General features: G+C 39.1%; 1 protein-coding gene across 10 annotated transcripts in view; it reads left to right on the forward strand.

Moving 5' to 3' along the window:
- Positions 1-14,843, forward strand: part of IMMT (inner membrane mitochondrial protein) — a 48,392-nt gene that overhangs the window by 5,707 nt on the left and 27,842 nt on the right. For all 10 annotated transcript variants that reach the window (XM_067704477.1, XM_067704478.1, XM_067704469.1 and 7 more), the window contains exons 2-3: positions 8,970-9,043; positions 9,895-10,084. In XM_067704477.1, the coding sequence (XP_067560578.1) occupies positions 8,970-9,043; positions 9,895-10,084 (264 nt within the window). The remainder of the gene's footprint in view (positions 1-8,969; positions 9,044-9,894; positions 10,085-14,843) is intronic.

The raw sequence follows: 14,843 nt of genomic DNA on the forward strand, positions 1-14,843 counted from the left end.
TCTCCTATAGAATATGTTTTTACTGGGAAATAATACTGCTTTCATGCCAAACTTAATTGGATTTGTGTATGTGATATATTTTTAACCTTAATGCATGATTCCTATAAAATATTTTGTCAACTATAGAAAGAGTTGTTGGATATTAATCTGTAATTTAAATGTAGAACTTGCCATTAACTTCGGGATACCTTTTGTTTGTGTGGGAGGAATCCTTATTACAAATCTCAAAACCGAAATGTCAGTTAGAGCAAACGGCCACATCTAGAAGGGAAACCTGCAACCTCCAGATAGGGTTCACATGAGGGGATTTGTATTATAGTCTCTGTTTCCAGGATTGTGGTTTCTTTTTATATGTTCACTTTAATTTGGAAGAGCTAAGGAATAAGTGGTCTTTGCAAGAACATTACATGGGAATTGTGTGTTTTAACTTGCTTTTTTGGGTTTTGTTTGTTAAAATCATGTTTCTATAGGTTGGAAGCAGCAATGCTAACCTTATAACATTTATTACAAGGCTATATATCAAGGCAAATTGTTTTGAAACAGTATTGTCTTTTCTACATTGTTGGTTATTATTAATAAAAAGGTATTCCAGAACTAAGAAGTGTCCAGTATTTTGTGTGTTAAAGTTAGGACATTTAGTTTATATAAATAAGGAGAGTTTAGTTTGGTGCTTAAGAAAGAGGATTCTGAAGGTAGACTTTGGATTTGGAAGTGGTTTCTTACACGTGACACCAAAAGACACAAGATAAATTGGATTTCACAAAATTAAAAAATGTTTTGGGGCTTCCCTGGTGGTGCAGTGGTTAAGAATCCACCTGCCAATGTAGAGCCAGAAAGTAGATAGTGGCTGACAGGAGCTGGGGAGAAGGGAAAATGGGGAGATTGCTTAGTTGGTACAGGAGTTTACTTTTGGAGTGATGAAGCTGTTCCGGAGCTAGGTAACGGCGATGGTTGTACAGCATTGTGGATGTACTAAATGCCTCTGAAACGTACACTTTAAAATGGTGAATTTTATAAGCGATTTTTACCACACAGAGAAAAAAACAAAACAAAACACTCAACACCAGGCAGTTGCAGATGGCCTGATATATACAGAGCTAGACTTAAATATATATATATAATTAAAGTAATATAAAATAATATATAATAAACTTGAAGTAGCATCCATTAGCCAGAAATGGGACAATTTGAGTTTTCAAAAGGATAACAGTTGCAACTGGTTTAAGTTCATTAGAAGTGTTTAAATCCATGAGTTGATAAAGATCCTGTTTTGGTTTGCTAAGGCACCTTGAGCTTGGGGTAAAAGATTTATTGACTGCCTCCCTCAGTTCTGAGGGTTTCTGGCCTCAGCTGGGCATTTTGTGTCCCTCGTGAGGTTGTAGTCAGGCCGTGGCTGGGGCTAGAGTCATCTCAAAGGCTTCCTCACTCCCGTGTCTGACAGCTGATACTGGCTGCAGCTGAGACCTCAGTGGGTCTGTTGGCTGGAACACCTACATGTGTGTCTGGGTTTCCTCCCAGTTTGGCGGCTGTGTTCCAAGAGCAAGTGTGATGAGGGGCAGAGCCAGGCAGAAACTGTATCCCCTTTATGTCTTGGTCTCAGAAGTCACAGAGCCTCACTTTCACTGCCCTCTATTAGTAAATTAGTAACTAAGGCATGCCCTTGTTCCAGGGAAGGGCTCAGTTTGCTGGAGGAGTAGCAAGTTTCTGGAAGAGCATGTGTTACAGGAAATATTGTTGTAGTCAGTTTTGGACAATACAGTCTGCCTTGTAGCCATGACAGCTTGCATTCCTCCCACATGTAAATACATTCACAGCCTTCCTCATAACGCTCCAAAACCTCATCCCATCACAGCATCAGGCTTAGACTAACGGACCAGGATCTTGCCATCAAATCAGATCCCTTTGCAGGTAAGACATCTTGAATGTGGTCTGTTGGGTACAGTTCCTTAAGTGCTTTTCCTTTCAGTCTAAAGACCTGTGAACTAAAGAGACAAGTTATCTGTTCCCCATATACCCTACACACAATATAGTGTGACACTCCCTTCCAAAGAGGCACACAGCAGTCACTGTTCATAACAAATGTCAAATCCAACTGACACATGTTGCTGCTTGCTTAATTAGGACTTAGTCTTCTTGCTTGGGAATGTTTCTCCATAGCTCTTTTTTTTTTTGGCTGCACTTCGCCGCATGTAGGATCTTAGTTCCCCAAACCCGAGCCCCCTGCCGTGGAAGCGCTTAGTATTAACCATGCTCCGCCAGGGAAGTCCCTCTCCATAGCTCTTGGTTCTACCCTCTGGGCTTCAGGTTTCACCCTTTGAATCATCCTTCCTTCTCTGTTTATTAATTAATTAATTTATTTTTGGCTGCGCTGGATCTTGGTTGCTGTGCGCGGGCTTCTCATTGTGGTGGCTTCTCTTGTTGCGGAGCACGGGCTCTAGGCGCGCGGGCTCAGTAGTTGCAGCACGTGGGCTCAGTAGTTGTGGCTCGCGGGCTCTAGAGCGCAGGCTCAGTAGTTGTGGTGCACGGGCTTAGTTGCTCCACGGCATGTGGGATCTTCCCAGACCAGGGCTCGAGCCCATGTCTCCTGCATTGGCAGGTGGATTCTTAACCACTGCGCTACCAGGGAAGCCCCATCCTTCCTTTTCCAGATGTGTCGCCTGTTGGCAGCTGAATCGTTTTCTCAGACTGCTTTCTGTCTGTAGAGGTTCTAGAGGCCCAAAACCTCTATTTGTTTTATACTCTTCACCTTTAAATCCAGGCCAGCCTGTTTTTCATCTTAATGACTCTGTGGGTTTCTTGTGAGTCTTACTGGGGTGTTCTCCATTAGACAAGAGCCACACCCACAAATCTGATCAGAATAAGCTCTTCTCCAATTTTGGGCTCCCTGTGAGGCTGCTGTGGTCTCAGACCCCTAAGATTCTCAGTTGCCCTGTTGTTTAATAAAAAGAATATGGGATGCATACTCTTAAGGTCCTTAGTGGGCCTTTTCTCAGTATAAAAAGTTCTGTGAGGAGCACCTCCTGAGATCTTTCTGAGGTCTTAACTGGACCTCAGATGGCTAACTGGAGAGGCTGAGAATGAGAAACAGTCTTATTTTTTAACCCACCAAGTACTAGCTCCTTTTTTTTTTTTTTTTTTACTAGCTCCTTTATATTTCCTTCAAATTTGGCTTGAAAGCTAAACAGTTTTTTTCAGTTTGTTTGTCTTTCAGAAGCTTGGCGCTATCCTTATCATACTCTGCTAAAAGGAAGCAGTTGGCACTTGTGAACGTTCTGCTTAGTACTGTCTTTAGCTAAATCCATCAGTTCATTAGGTATAGCTATACCTAATTTTCTATTTTCCACGTCTTACCACGGGTGACAATTTTGATAAACTTCTGCCACTACATACAAAGATCCCTTTTTCCTCCAGGTTCCAAAAATATTTTTCTCACTTTTCTTAAGCCCTCACCAAGACAGCTTCTGTGAAGGCCATTAGGCTTCTGCTAACAGTCTCCTCAAGGCCCTTCCAACTTTCACTCCCCACCCCCCAGTCCCAAAGTCATTAACACGTGCTTTATGTTTTATAGTAGCACCCTATTTCCAGGTACAAGTTTGGTTATAGCTGTAAAACAGATCACCCCAAACCTAGTCTTTATTTATTCTTTTATGGTAAATAATATTTATTATTATACAGATAAAAATTATATTGTATTGTATATACTTATAAGGAAATAACATATAAGTAAATATCTTTCATTTCTAAGGAGGTTCCATTAGGAGGTTCTTGGGGTCTCATGAGCTTGCAAGGTTCTGAGGAAGTGGCAAGGTTCTGGGGAAGTGGCAAGGTTCTAGAAAAGCATGTGAGCTGTGAACTATAGCAGTTTTTGGAAAATACAATCTGTCACAATTAATAAATGAAAACCAAAAAACTGCACAATTGTTCATCATCAGAGGATAACTGGATAAAAGGATAAAAAGAATCAACCATTTATCCTCCTTTCCTCTGGGAACTGTACTATTGAGTAATCAAATTGTAGATGAGGGGAAGCATCTCTATAAAATACGTCAAATTATAAATGAAAAATAGAATTAGAGACCACTTTTTGCAACTTCCAGTAAATTAATGGATCTAGACATTGTACATTAGCACAATTGATAACAGCACAAAAAGAGAGGCAAGCAGATGTTGTGTACCTCCCGATGAAAGAAAACACCACCCCCTAAAGTCTTGCCAAAGAGAGTAAACCTGAGTCTGATCAAGTGTCTGGTTCCAGCTCCAGCTTGCAGGAAATACAGAGGACAGGAACGTGTTAAATTGCACCTTGAACAAAATCCAGTCTGTGGAAAATTCTGCAGGTTGAACAAGCAGATTTCTTCAACAGAATAATTACTGGAGGGAACACCTATAGAGTAAAAGACCTATGGATTAATAGACTTAGAAGATATCCATATTTTTTTAATAGGCAAGACTAAACTATGTATCTAGGGATTCATACTTGGGTGATAAAACCATGAAAAACTTAAGTATTTTGACTCTTAAAGCTCTGTTTGGAATATGAAATGCAACATAGACTATGATGGTAGCCTAATGAATAGGATACTTAAATTTTTTAAACCAGGAGCCACTATTTCAGATAAAAAACCTGTTTATTTGCCTCAGGATACAATCAATTTTCTTTTTTTTGTACAGAAGTATGAAACTTTTTTTAAATTAATTTTTCAGCTACGTCGGGTCTTCATTGCTGTGCGTGGGCTTTCTCTAGTTGCGGCGAGCGGAGGCTACTCTTTGTTGTGGTGCACAGGCTTCTCATTGTGGTGCCTTCTCTTGTTGCGGAGCGTGGGCTCTAGGTGTGCGGACTTCAGTAGTTGCAGCGCGTGGGCTCGGTAGTTGTGGCTCACGGGCTCTAGAGCACAGGCTCAGTAGTTGTGGCACATGGGCTTAGTTGCTCCGCCGCATGTGGGATCTTTCTGGACCAGGGATCAGACCCATGTCCCTTGCATTGGCAGGCGGATTCTTAACCACTGCGCCACCAGGGAAGTCCCAAGTGTGAAACCTTCTATTGCTACTATGTTTTGGTCATAAAAGATAAATTTTTCCACGTTTTATCCCTTCTTAAATCAGGGTGCATATTACAGTTGGTGCATTTTTACAATTGTTTAATTCAAAGCTCAGCTTTCAAAAACAAAAGCAAAAGCAAGAATATCCAGAAAAATTCTGAAAAAGAATAGTACTAGAAGAGAGGACTAGCTCTACCAGGTCAAAACCTAATTCTAAGATGCAGTAGTTAAAACATTGTGGGGTTAGTCTATGAATAGAAGTGTGTGAATAGGTGGAACAGTGGAACAAATTAGGAAATCTAAGTGCATCAAGGAATTGAGTATATTTTAAGGTGGCATTTCAAATTGTTGGGGAAAAAATGGATTATTCAGTCTACGATTTAGGGACAACTGAATGGACATTTAAGAAAAAATAAAGTTGAATCCATGCCATATACTTTACACTGGATTCAAAGATTTAAATATAAAAAAGATGAAACCATGAGAGTAATACCATGGAAGACTTATTTTATCATCAGAGGGTGACTTTCGAAGAATAGGAGAAAACCCGGAAATCATAAAAGATGGACACTTTTGGCTATAAAAGTATCACAAACTGGATAAAACCATTTGCAAGTAGCAGGGACATGGCTAATTTTTCTTTGTATGTAAAGAACACTTAGAACATGAAGATGATCAATCTTATTTAAAAGTGGTCAAAGGATACACTGACAGTTCATAGAAAAGGAAGTAAAATAGATAATAAATATATTAAAAGATGCACAGTCATAACAAAGGAAACTGTGATTAAAACTGCACTGCAAGGCTGTTGGAGAGGCTGTGGGAACCCCCATCCCCTGCACTGGCAGGCGGACTCTTAACCACTGTACCCCTAGGGACGCCCCTAATACAGCAATATTTACCAACATTTCAGATTTTACTTTTAGGAATACTTTTAGGAATTGACCCCAAATGATGTATGTTTCTCATTGTTTATTATAATAAAAATTTAAACAAAACCTCAGTCACCATCAAAAAGAGGCTGGTTAAATATATTAAGTGACAACTGTTGGAGGCCAGAGAGAATGAAATGTACCTACCAAACTGAGAGCGTCTTGAGACCAAAACACAAGGCAGGCAGCTCCACATAATCAACAGATCAGTTTATTATAGGGTAACTGACAGGGTGGGATCCAGCAGGCAATGATCCAGAAGCGTTCACAACTGCACTCCGCATGTCTGAGGGGCTATTGGGACGATTTTATAGTTAACCTAGAGTACAGGGGTACGTGCTTGGGAACAGGACGTGCATTCCTAAGTCAAGATGATTGAGTGGGTAACGGGTCTCATGGGTAGGGGAATACGTCAGCAAAGGTCTTCAATGTTTGGGGACCAACAGAGCATAGAGGCCCCCTGGTCCTAATGATTATTAAACAATATCTATTAACTACAAAGCCTTTGATGACAGAGAAGCGATTTACCACACAGTACCATCCTCGGCAGGGTCTGTGGAAGGACAGGAGGAACTGTATGGGCCTAAGATGGCATCAGTTATGCTGACAGCCGTACAACCAACCATACAGTGGAGTACTGAATCACTCAAATCCAGTAGGAAGATTTTCATGTGCTGATATAGAATGAGCTCAAGTGTATATTGTTGAGTGAACTTTAGTACAGGACTGGGTGTATGTTATGGTATCATTTGTGTAAAGGGGGCGTGCCCGGACTTCTCCGTCACAAACTATCTGAATATATAAGAAACAGGTAGCATTGGTTGCCTATGGAGAGGGAATCTAAGTGGCTGGAAGACAGAAGCATGAGGGAGACTTCACTCTGTATGTAACTAAACATTTTGAATTTTGATTTTGAATTTCAGATTTTAAATTTACTTAATGCTAGGAACTGTAAACTTACAATCACATCAAATATATCTGTCAAAGGGAGGGAAGAGGGGCAGGGTAAAAGTAGAAGATGGATAAAGGAGCAGGTTAAAAAGTATATATTGCTGTGAATTAGGGTGTTCTCAGACTCTAGTGTTGAATTTGGCTCTGTATTACACAGAATCAAGGATCCATTATTACGTTTGCTGCTTGACGTTCCAATTAGCTAATTGTCCGCCGTTAACAGTGCCTTAATTTTTGACTCAAATACCTTTTTATACCCATTGAGGTAAAAAAATGCTTTCTTAAACAAAACACAACTTTAATGGTTTCCTAATATTTCATCCCTAAGTGAACAAAATGGAGTTGTTGATATATGAAAGTAGATGCAATTCTGTTTGAAATTTCATGCTACCTGCTTTATAGAACAGTAGGAAAACACCCTTTTCTTGTAATTTCAGTTGAGAATTCTACACTAAAGGTAATAATTGAAATACTTTTAAAATACCAATTATAGCTGCTTTACACATTGTAAAACATACAGTTTTTCCTCCCCCAAATGTATTAATATGTTAATTTGATGTTTACCTCTAGGCTTTGGCAAATAGAATGTAAATGCAACTATTATTCTAGAGTAATTTCATGTGCTCTCTGATCATGTGATATATTTTCTTAAAATTTAAGATACTTTTAAAAGAAAGTTTGTGTTTTTCTGTTACTCCTTAGATGCAGTTTCATCAAGGAACCTAGAGAAAGCATTTTTTTTCCCTTGCTGCTGTTTGATTTCCTACTTGGTATAAAGAAAGATTTTATTTCTGGATACAATAAGTTTGAAATTTCTAATTGATAGCTATGCATGGCCTTAGGTTTATCAAAAGCCTCCCCAAATAGTATTTAGATGCCCATTTGTTTCTTTTATTTAAGGGATCTACATTTTGTTAAGAAACGTTTGATGTTATGTGCTTTACTTTGATTAAAACTAATCACACAGCATTGTCTTGATCATTTGCTTTTGTGTAAAGGTAGACAACTTATATGGAGATAAGTATTTACATGAACATTTATGACATTAGTAGACTTAGTTTTTTTTCTTAAAATTATTGACTTTTAGTCTAATTATATATTAGGAGAAACCAAAATGAACTTTGAGATTTAGATGAATAAATAAATTTATAAAAAACAAAACATGGCAAATCGTCTCTAAGAAATAATTAGCATACATAACATTAAAAGTGCTAATTGGCACCCCAGTGTTATAGCAGCAGTATTTACAATAGCCAAGAGATGGAAGCAACCTAAGTGTCCACCAACAGATGAAGAAGGTGTGTGTGTGTCTGTGTGTGTCTGTGTGTGTGAGTGTATAAAATGGAATACTACTCAGCCATAAACAGGAATGAAATTTTGCCATTTGAGCAACATGGATGGACTCGGAGGACATTATGGTAAGTGAAATAAATTAGACAAAGACAAGTACTGTATGATATCACTTACACGTGGAATCTAAAAAATACAACAAACTAGTGAATATAACAGAAACAGACTCACAGATATAGAGAACAAATCAGTGCTTATCAGTGGGGAGAGGGAAGTGGGGAGAGGCAAGACAGGGGTAGGGGATTAAGAGATACAAACTGCCATTTGTAAAATAAATAAGCTACAAGGCTATATTGTACAACACAGGAAGTATAGCCAGTATTTTATAATAACTATAAATAGAATATAACCTTTAAAAATTGTGAATCACTATGTTGTGCACCTGAAACTTATACCATACATCAACTGTACCTCAATATAAAAAATGCTAATTGATCATGGTCTCATAGTCCCTGTTTTTTGAAATCTTAAAAGTCGTTTTATATGAGCCTTTGGGGCGTAGGAAGCATCACTGTTTTTAAGGGTTTGTAAATATGTTTCATGGTAAGGTAAGTTGGTTTCTGAAAGTAAAATAAATTTTTGTTTAATGAAGACGTTTGTATTGGTAATAAAAGTACTACTACTGAGTTCCCAACCCTAAAGTCCTCCCAGATTCTTATAACTCTATTGGTTGTGGTGTTTTTTCCTTCTTCTCTAGAGTTGTCTTTGTGGGAAGTTTGTACTCCGTCCATTGCGACCATGCCGTAGATACTCCACTCCAGGCGGTTCTCGGTATGTAGCATGTCTCCCTGTAAATACATAGGCTTTTAACTGTATGCTGAGGGGCGTGTGTGTGTGTTCGTTCTTTGGATATGAGAATATCTGCATAAAATCTTTTTTTTTTAAGGGGTACAAACACTGGAGCTTTGCCATAGTATCTTTGGAGCATTATTTATTTGTAGGCGAAAATTTGTCAGGGTGCTCCTTTTGGTTCTTTGGTGACTGGATGGCATCCAAGGTAGACCCCCCCACCCCTTTATGGCAAATAGATATACATCCAGAACTCAGCACGTTGGAACTTTAGAAGTATTTGTTCTACTTGACATTTGTTTTATTGTATTTATGGAAATGTTTAAGGGAGAGGACTGTTGAAAATTAGTGATACTTGTTTTTTGGGTTCAAAGGAAACCTCGTGATTGTGAACATGCCAAGGTTTGTTTTTTTTTTTTGATGTGGACCATTTTTAAAGTCTAGGAGGCATGTGGGATCTTAGCTCCCTGACCAGGGATCAAACCTGCACCCCCTGCATTGGAAGGCGGATTCTTAACCACTGGACCACCAGGGAAGTCCCTGAACATGCTAAGTGTTAAGTGTTAAAGGGAAGATTGCTTCATTCTTCCTATCCTAGATATTACTGTGTTAAAAAATTATCCATAAAGAAATATTATTTTTTGTTGTGAACATATTAAAAAACAAATCAGGGAAAGGTGATGTGCAGCTGTGGTGATAAACTGGGCTGCTGTGATCTGAATCAGTGGTAGAGAAATAGAGGCTTGAGGTCTTTGAGACTCTTACATTGGTCTAGGGAAGTAGGTTTAGGAGAGCCAAAAAATAAAAATGTGTTTCCTGTTTCTTTCACTTAGGTTGTCTCCTAGCAAAATTGCTGGAGCTGGCATCTTGTTTGTTGGTGGCGGTATCGGTGGCACTATCCTGTATGCCAAATGGGATTCCCATTTCCGGAAAAATGTAGAGAAAACCATACCTTACTCAGACAAGCTCTTTGAGATGGTTCTTGGTTCCCCACCGTATACTGTTCCATTGCCAAAGAAGCCGGTAAGAGTTTTAAGCACAATTTCAGCTTATCCTAGAGAATACTTTGAAAAGCAGGTTGTTTTCATCTTGAAAATATTTTGCCGGGTATATGTTTTCATTTTTTAAAAAATTGAAGTAATATTACGTAGAGCTGGATTTTTATCCCTTTGGAGTCCCATAAGTGCTCTCCTTTAGTCCACATCGTATAGAAAATAATTATGTGGCACACAAGGCTAAATGGAAGGGGCAGCTCGGGCAGAAGTAACCCCAGCTGCCCTGTGGATGGAGGGGGTTCTGTGTCAGCCTACAGCATTGCAGCCCTCAAACTCTGACTTAGAAGACTAAAAACATAAACGTGGAATGGCCATGACACAGGACCCACGTGTCATAGTTAGTAATGGCTCCTTTTAGACCTCAAAACAGCCACAGAATTTTCAGCTACGTACCGATTCTGTGACGGGAATACCTTCTCGTATTCCTGGAACTTTGTGCATATTCTTCATATTCTTCTTTTTCCCCCATTAGGCTTACAAATTTTTTTTAAACATGTTAACGTATTTCCTCTTTCAAACGGGTGCTTGAAAAAAATGTATAAAAGAGAGCATGAATTTTTGCTGCTTTGGTATTGGATATTTCTTTATGCTGTGAGGCTGGACATGGCTGACCAGTTCTTTATTAGAAACTGGGTAGACGTCTGTTCTGCAGTATCTAACATGGTCTCGAGACCAATCCTATGACAGAGTTACTATGTGGAAGAGCAGGTGTCCTCTGACTTCTCTCACCTCCACCCCAAATGACTCAACATGTTCTTGGTCTTCTACAGCATTTATTCTTCCATCTGAACTTTAAAATGTCCACGTGGGCTGAGGGAGGTAGTGTTGCAGCTTCAGTAGTCGAGGAGCAGAATCCTATGGCTTCATTCTAAAGTCCTGGGCCTATTTTAAGCTCCATGACCTGGGAGAAAGAGCTGGAAGCAATTTCAGGAGCATACAGTCAGGCTGAACAGTTCAGAGTAGTGTTCTTTTTGCCCTTGACATGACTTCAGGTGTCATTCTCAATAGCCTTGGCCTCTTCTTGCCCCACTTTCCCTACCCTGCTGAACATTGCCACTTGTGAACTTTGCATGTCTGTACTCCACCACCTCAAAACTTGCGCTCTTCCTGATTTGCTTTCTATGTATTAAAGATTGTACCACGCTGTCAAGTAGCTCGGTTAGAATTCCTGGATTCATCCTCACAGCTGCCCATATTTTGTAGCTATCCTATCTTTTTTTTTTAATGTCATTCATTTCTTTTTTTTTTAATTCATTCATTTATTTATTTAATTTATTTTTGGCTGCATTGGGTCTTCGTAGCTGCGCGTGGGCTTTCTCTGCTCGCGGCAGGTGGAGGCTACTCTTCGTTGCGGTGCGGGCTTCTTATTGCAGTGGCTTCTCTTGTTGTGGAGCACGGGCTGTAGGTGCGTGGGCTTCAGTAGTTGTGGCTCGCGGGCTGTAGAGCGCAGGCTCAGTAGTTGTGGCGCACGGGCTTAGTTGCTCCGCGGCATGTGGGATCTTCCTGGACCAGGGCTCAAACCTGTGTCCTCTGCGTTGGCAGGCGGGTTCTCAACCAGTGGGCCACCAGGGAAGTCCTAGCTATCCTATCTTGTTAGATCTCTAATGTTTATTGTTTTCTTTCCACCATCTTTATCTCATTTCTGACCTTTATCACTTTGTATTTAAATTAGCCCTGTTCCTCTCCCCTGACACACAGCCTTTCGCACTTCCTCCCAGTCTCCAACCCCCCAGTCTCTCTTCCTAACATGATCTAGGCCATCCTTATATCAGTATCAGAGAATCTTCTAGAATAAGTGCTGTGATGTTTTCATGATATTTTCATCATATCACTTAATCAAGAACTTTGATTCCTATTGTTTTAAAGACAGAAGAGAGATTGTCTCATGTTCTGAATAAGGAAAGTGAAGGCAGGAGGTTAAATGTTAACCTAGGAGCTGGCTGTTGGTTCCTTTATTTCTGTAGTTTATGACTTCTGCTGGCTCTTAGGTTGACATTTAGTACCCTTGGCATTCTGGCTCTCATTTACATTTCCAGTCTTATCTCTGTATGGTCCTGCTCATAAATACTTAGTTTCATACTTGTTTACCTTACAAATATGCCTTGTGCTTTTCATTCATTCATTTACTCAAATGTCAATCAAGTGCTTATTATGTACCAGGCATTCTTCCAAGGTCCTTGGTAAACTAGAGAACTAAAGAGTGATCCTTTCCATATGTACAACTCTTCTCATGTTTGTCTTCTACTCAGAGTGACTTCCTTTCTTTTGTCTTTCAGTGTTCTCTTCAAGGCCTGCATCTTTCACTACACAGCTGAATTCCAATAGCAATTATTGTTTTTATTTTTTAATTTGTACCATTTATTCAGCACTCTATACTGTTGTGCTTTCTTACAAACTTGTTTCTTTTAGAAACTATGCATTTTATTTCATGGTAACCCTTTTAGTGTCAACATGGTTATTTATGCATAGACAGTAAATACTGAGAGAAGATAAACCTAAAATCTTTTTGATGGACATAGAATAAGACCTGTCTAAATGGTGACAAATGTTATGTTCCTGGATGGGATGTAATATAAAAATGTCATTTCTCTTAAATATATGCATTTCTCTCAAATCTCTCTTAAATATGTATATATTTGAGAGAAATAATGTTTTTATGATATGTGTGTATATGTACATAAGTACACACACAGACATCTGATATGAATTCTAATTGATTTTTCCAGAGGGTGAAGAACCAGACAAGATGATTTTAAAGTTCATGTGGAGGAATAAGTAATGTATAAGACTAGTCAAGGACATTTTTAAAAAGTGTTGGGGTAGGGGGTCAGAGGTCACTTGCTTTTCCAGATACTGACTGTTACAATCCTACTTTCATCAAACAATAAGGTTTTGACATAGGAATAGAAATTAGAGGAACAGAACAATGGAGTCTGGAAATAGGCCGTATTTATACACAAACACATACACACACATTTGTTGTGAGAAGTGTGAGTTGCCAGAACCTTATGTGAAAGTGGTAATGTCTTAAAAATATACAAGCCCTCTGACCCAGCACTCCCTCTTCTGGCAACTATCCTGCAGACAGCACACTCTAGTGCTTTTCAGTTGTCTGTGGACAAGAATGCTTAACAAAAATCAGGAAACAACTTGAATGTCCATAAGTAGGGGAGTAATTGACCAAATTATGGGATTTGCCACTCCATTAGGATATACAATTAAATTAGAATATTATTCAACTAAAAAGAATTTCTTGACCAGAAGCAAATGTCCATAATATGTTGTTAAATGAAAAAAGGGTTACATGATAATTTGTATAATATAAAATTAACTATTTTAGTTTGTTTAAAGAAATGAAAAATTGTATATGTATATAAACCTGAGCTCATGGGTGGAAGGATAGATTTCAGGGCATTAGCAGTGGCTCCCTGAGAGTGCTGGAAGGAGCAATGAAGGGGCAAACTAAAACAATGATGTATCTTGATGTATGTTATTTTGCTTGTTATATAGTGAGCATGCATTTCATGAGTTAAAAAATAACAAAATTTTAATAATAAGAAAATGGATATATTTCTTTTTTTTTTTTTTTTTTTTTTGCGGTATGCGGGCCTCTCACTGTTGTGGCCTCTCCCGTTGCGGAGCATAGGCTCTGGACGCGCAGGCTTAGCAGCCATGGCTCATGGGCCCAGCCGCTCCGCAGCATGTGGGATCTTCCTGGACCGGGGCACGAACCCGTGTCCCCTGCATCGGCAGGCGGACTCTTAACCACTGCGCCACCAGGGAAGCCCGAAAATGGATATATTTCTGATTTCTGGTAGTGACAAAATTCAGAACCATTTCTATTATGTTTGAGTAGACATCTTAGGGATATCTGAGTCCCACTGCCAAGTTCTGGCAAAAAAGGGGACAGCATAGGTGGTGAATGAAAATATTTCTGTTACTCAGTAATTTTCTGTGGCACATCACCTGGCAGTCCTGTTAATGAGTGGTGCCTTAAACTTAAGGCAGGTGGTTATTGAGAAAGAGAAAAACAGGCATTACTCACAATTAGATCATATATCTTAGTGTGCAGGTATGGGAATCTTGGAGATTAGAGAGAAAAAAGATGAATTTTCATTTTTACTCAGAGCCTTCTAAAAAAACATTTGTTTTTAACTGAATTTATTTAGAAGACACCATAACTGGATTTAGAATGCGAATGGAAATAGCCTTCTCAGTGTTGTATATATAAAAGGAATGGTGTTTAAAGGGAAGGTCATATATCATGTACTTTATTAGTTGCCCTAAGAGAAGTCTTTGTTATTATTAAAATATAGACTAGTCATTTGGAATGACATTTTTGGACTGCGTTTTTCTAGTACGATGGCTTCTCTTACTATGGTTAATAAAATACATTGTTTTGGCACATATATACAATGGAATATTACTCAGCCATAAAAAGAAACGAAATTGAGTTATTTGTAGTGAAGTGGATGGACCTAGAGTCTGTCATACATGGTGAAGTAAGTCAGAAAGAGAGAAACAAATACCGTATGCTAACACATATACATGGAATCTTAAAAAAAAAATGGTTCTGATCAACCTAGGGGCAGGACAGCAATAAAGACGCAGACGTAGAGAATGGACTTGAGAACCCGGGGAGGGGGAAGGGTAAGCTGGGACGAAGTGAGAGAGCGGCATGGACATATATACACTACCAAATGTAAAATAGATAGCTAGTGGGAAGC

This window comes from Pseudorca crassidens, chromosome 14 (genome assembly GCF_039906515.1).
Source record: "Pseudorca crassidens isolate mPseCra1 chromosome 14, mPseCra1.hap1, whole genome shotgun sequence".
NCBI classification, from domain to species: Eukaryota; Metazoa; Chordata; class Mammalia; order Artiodactyla; family Delphinidae; genus Pseudorca; species Pseudorca crassidens.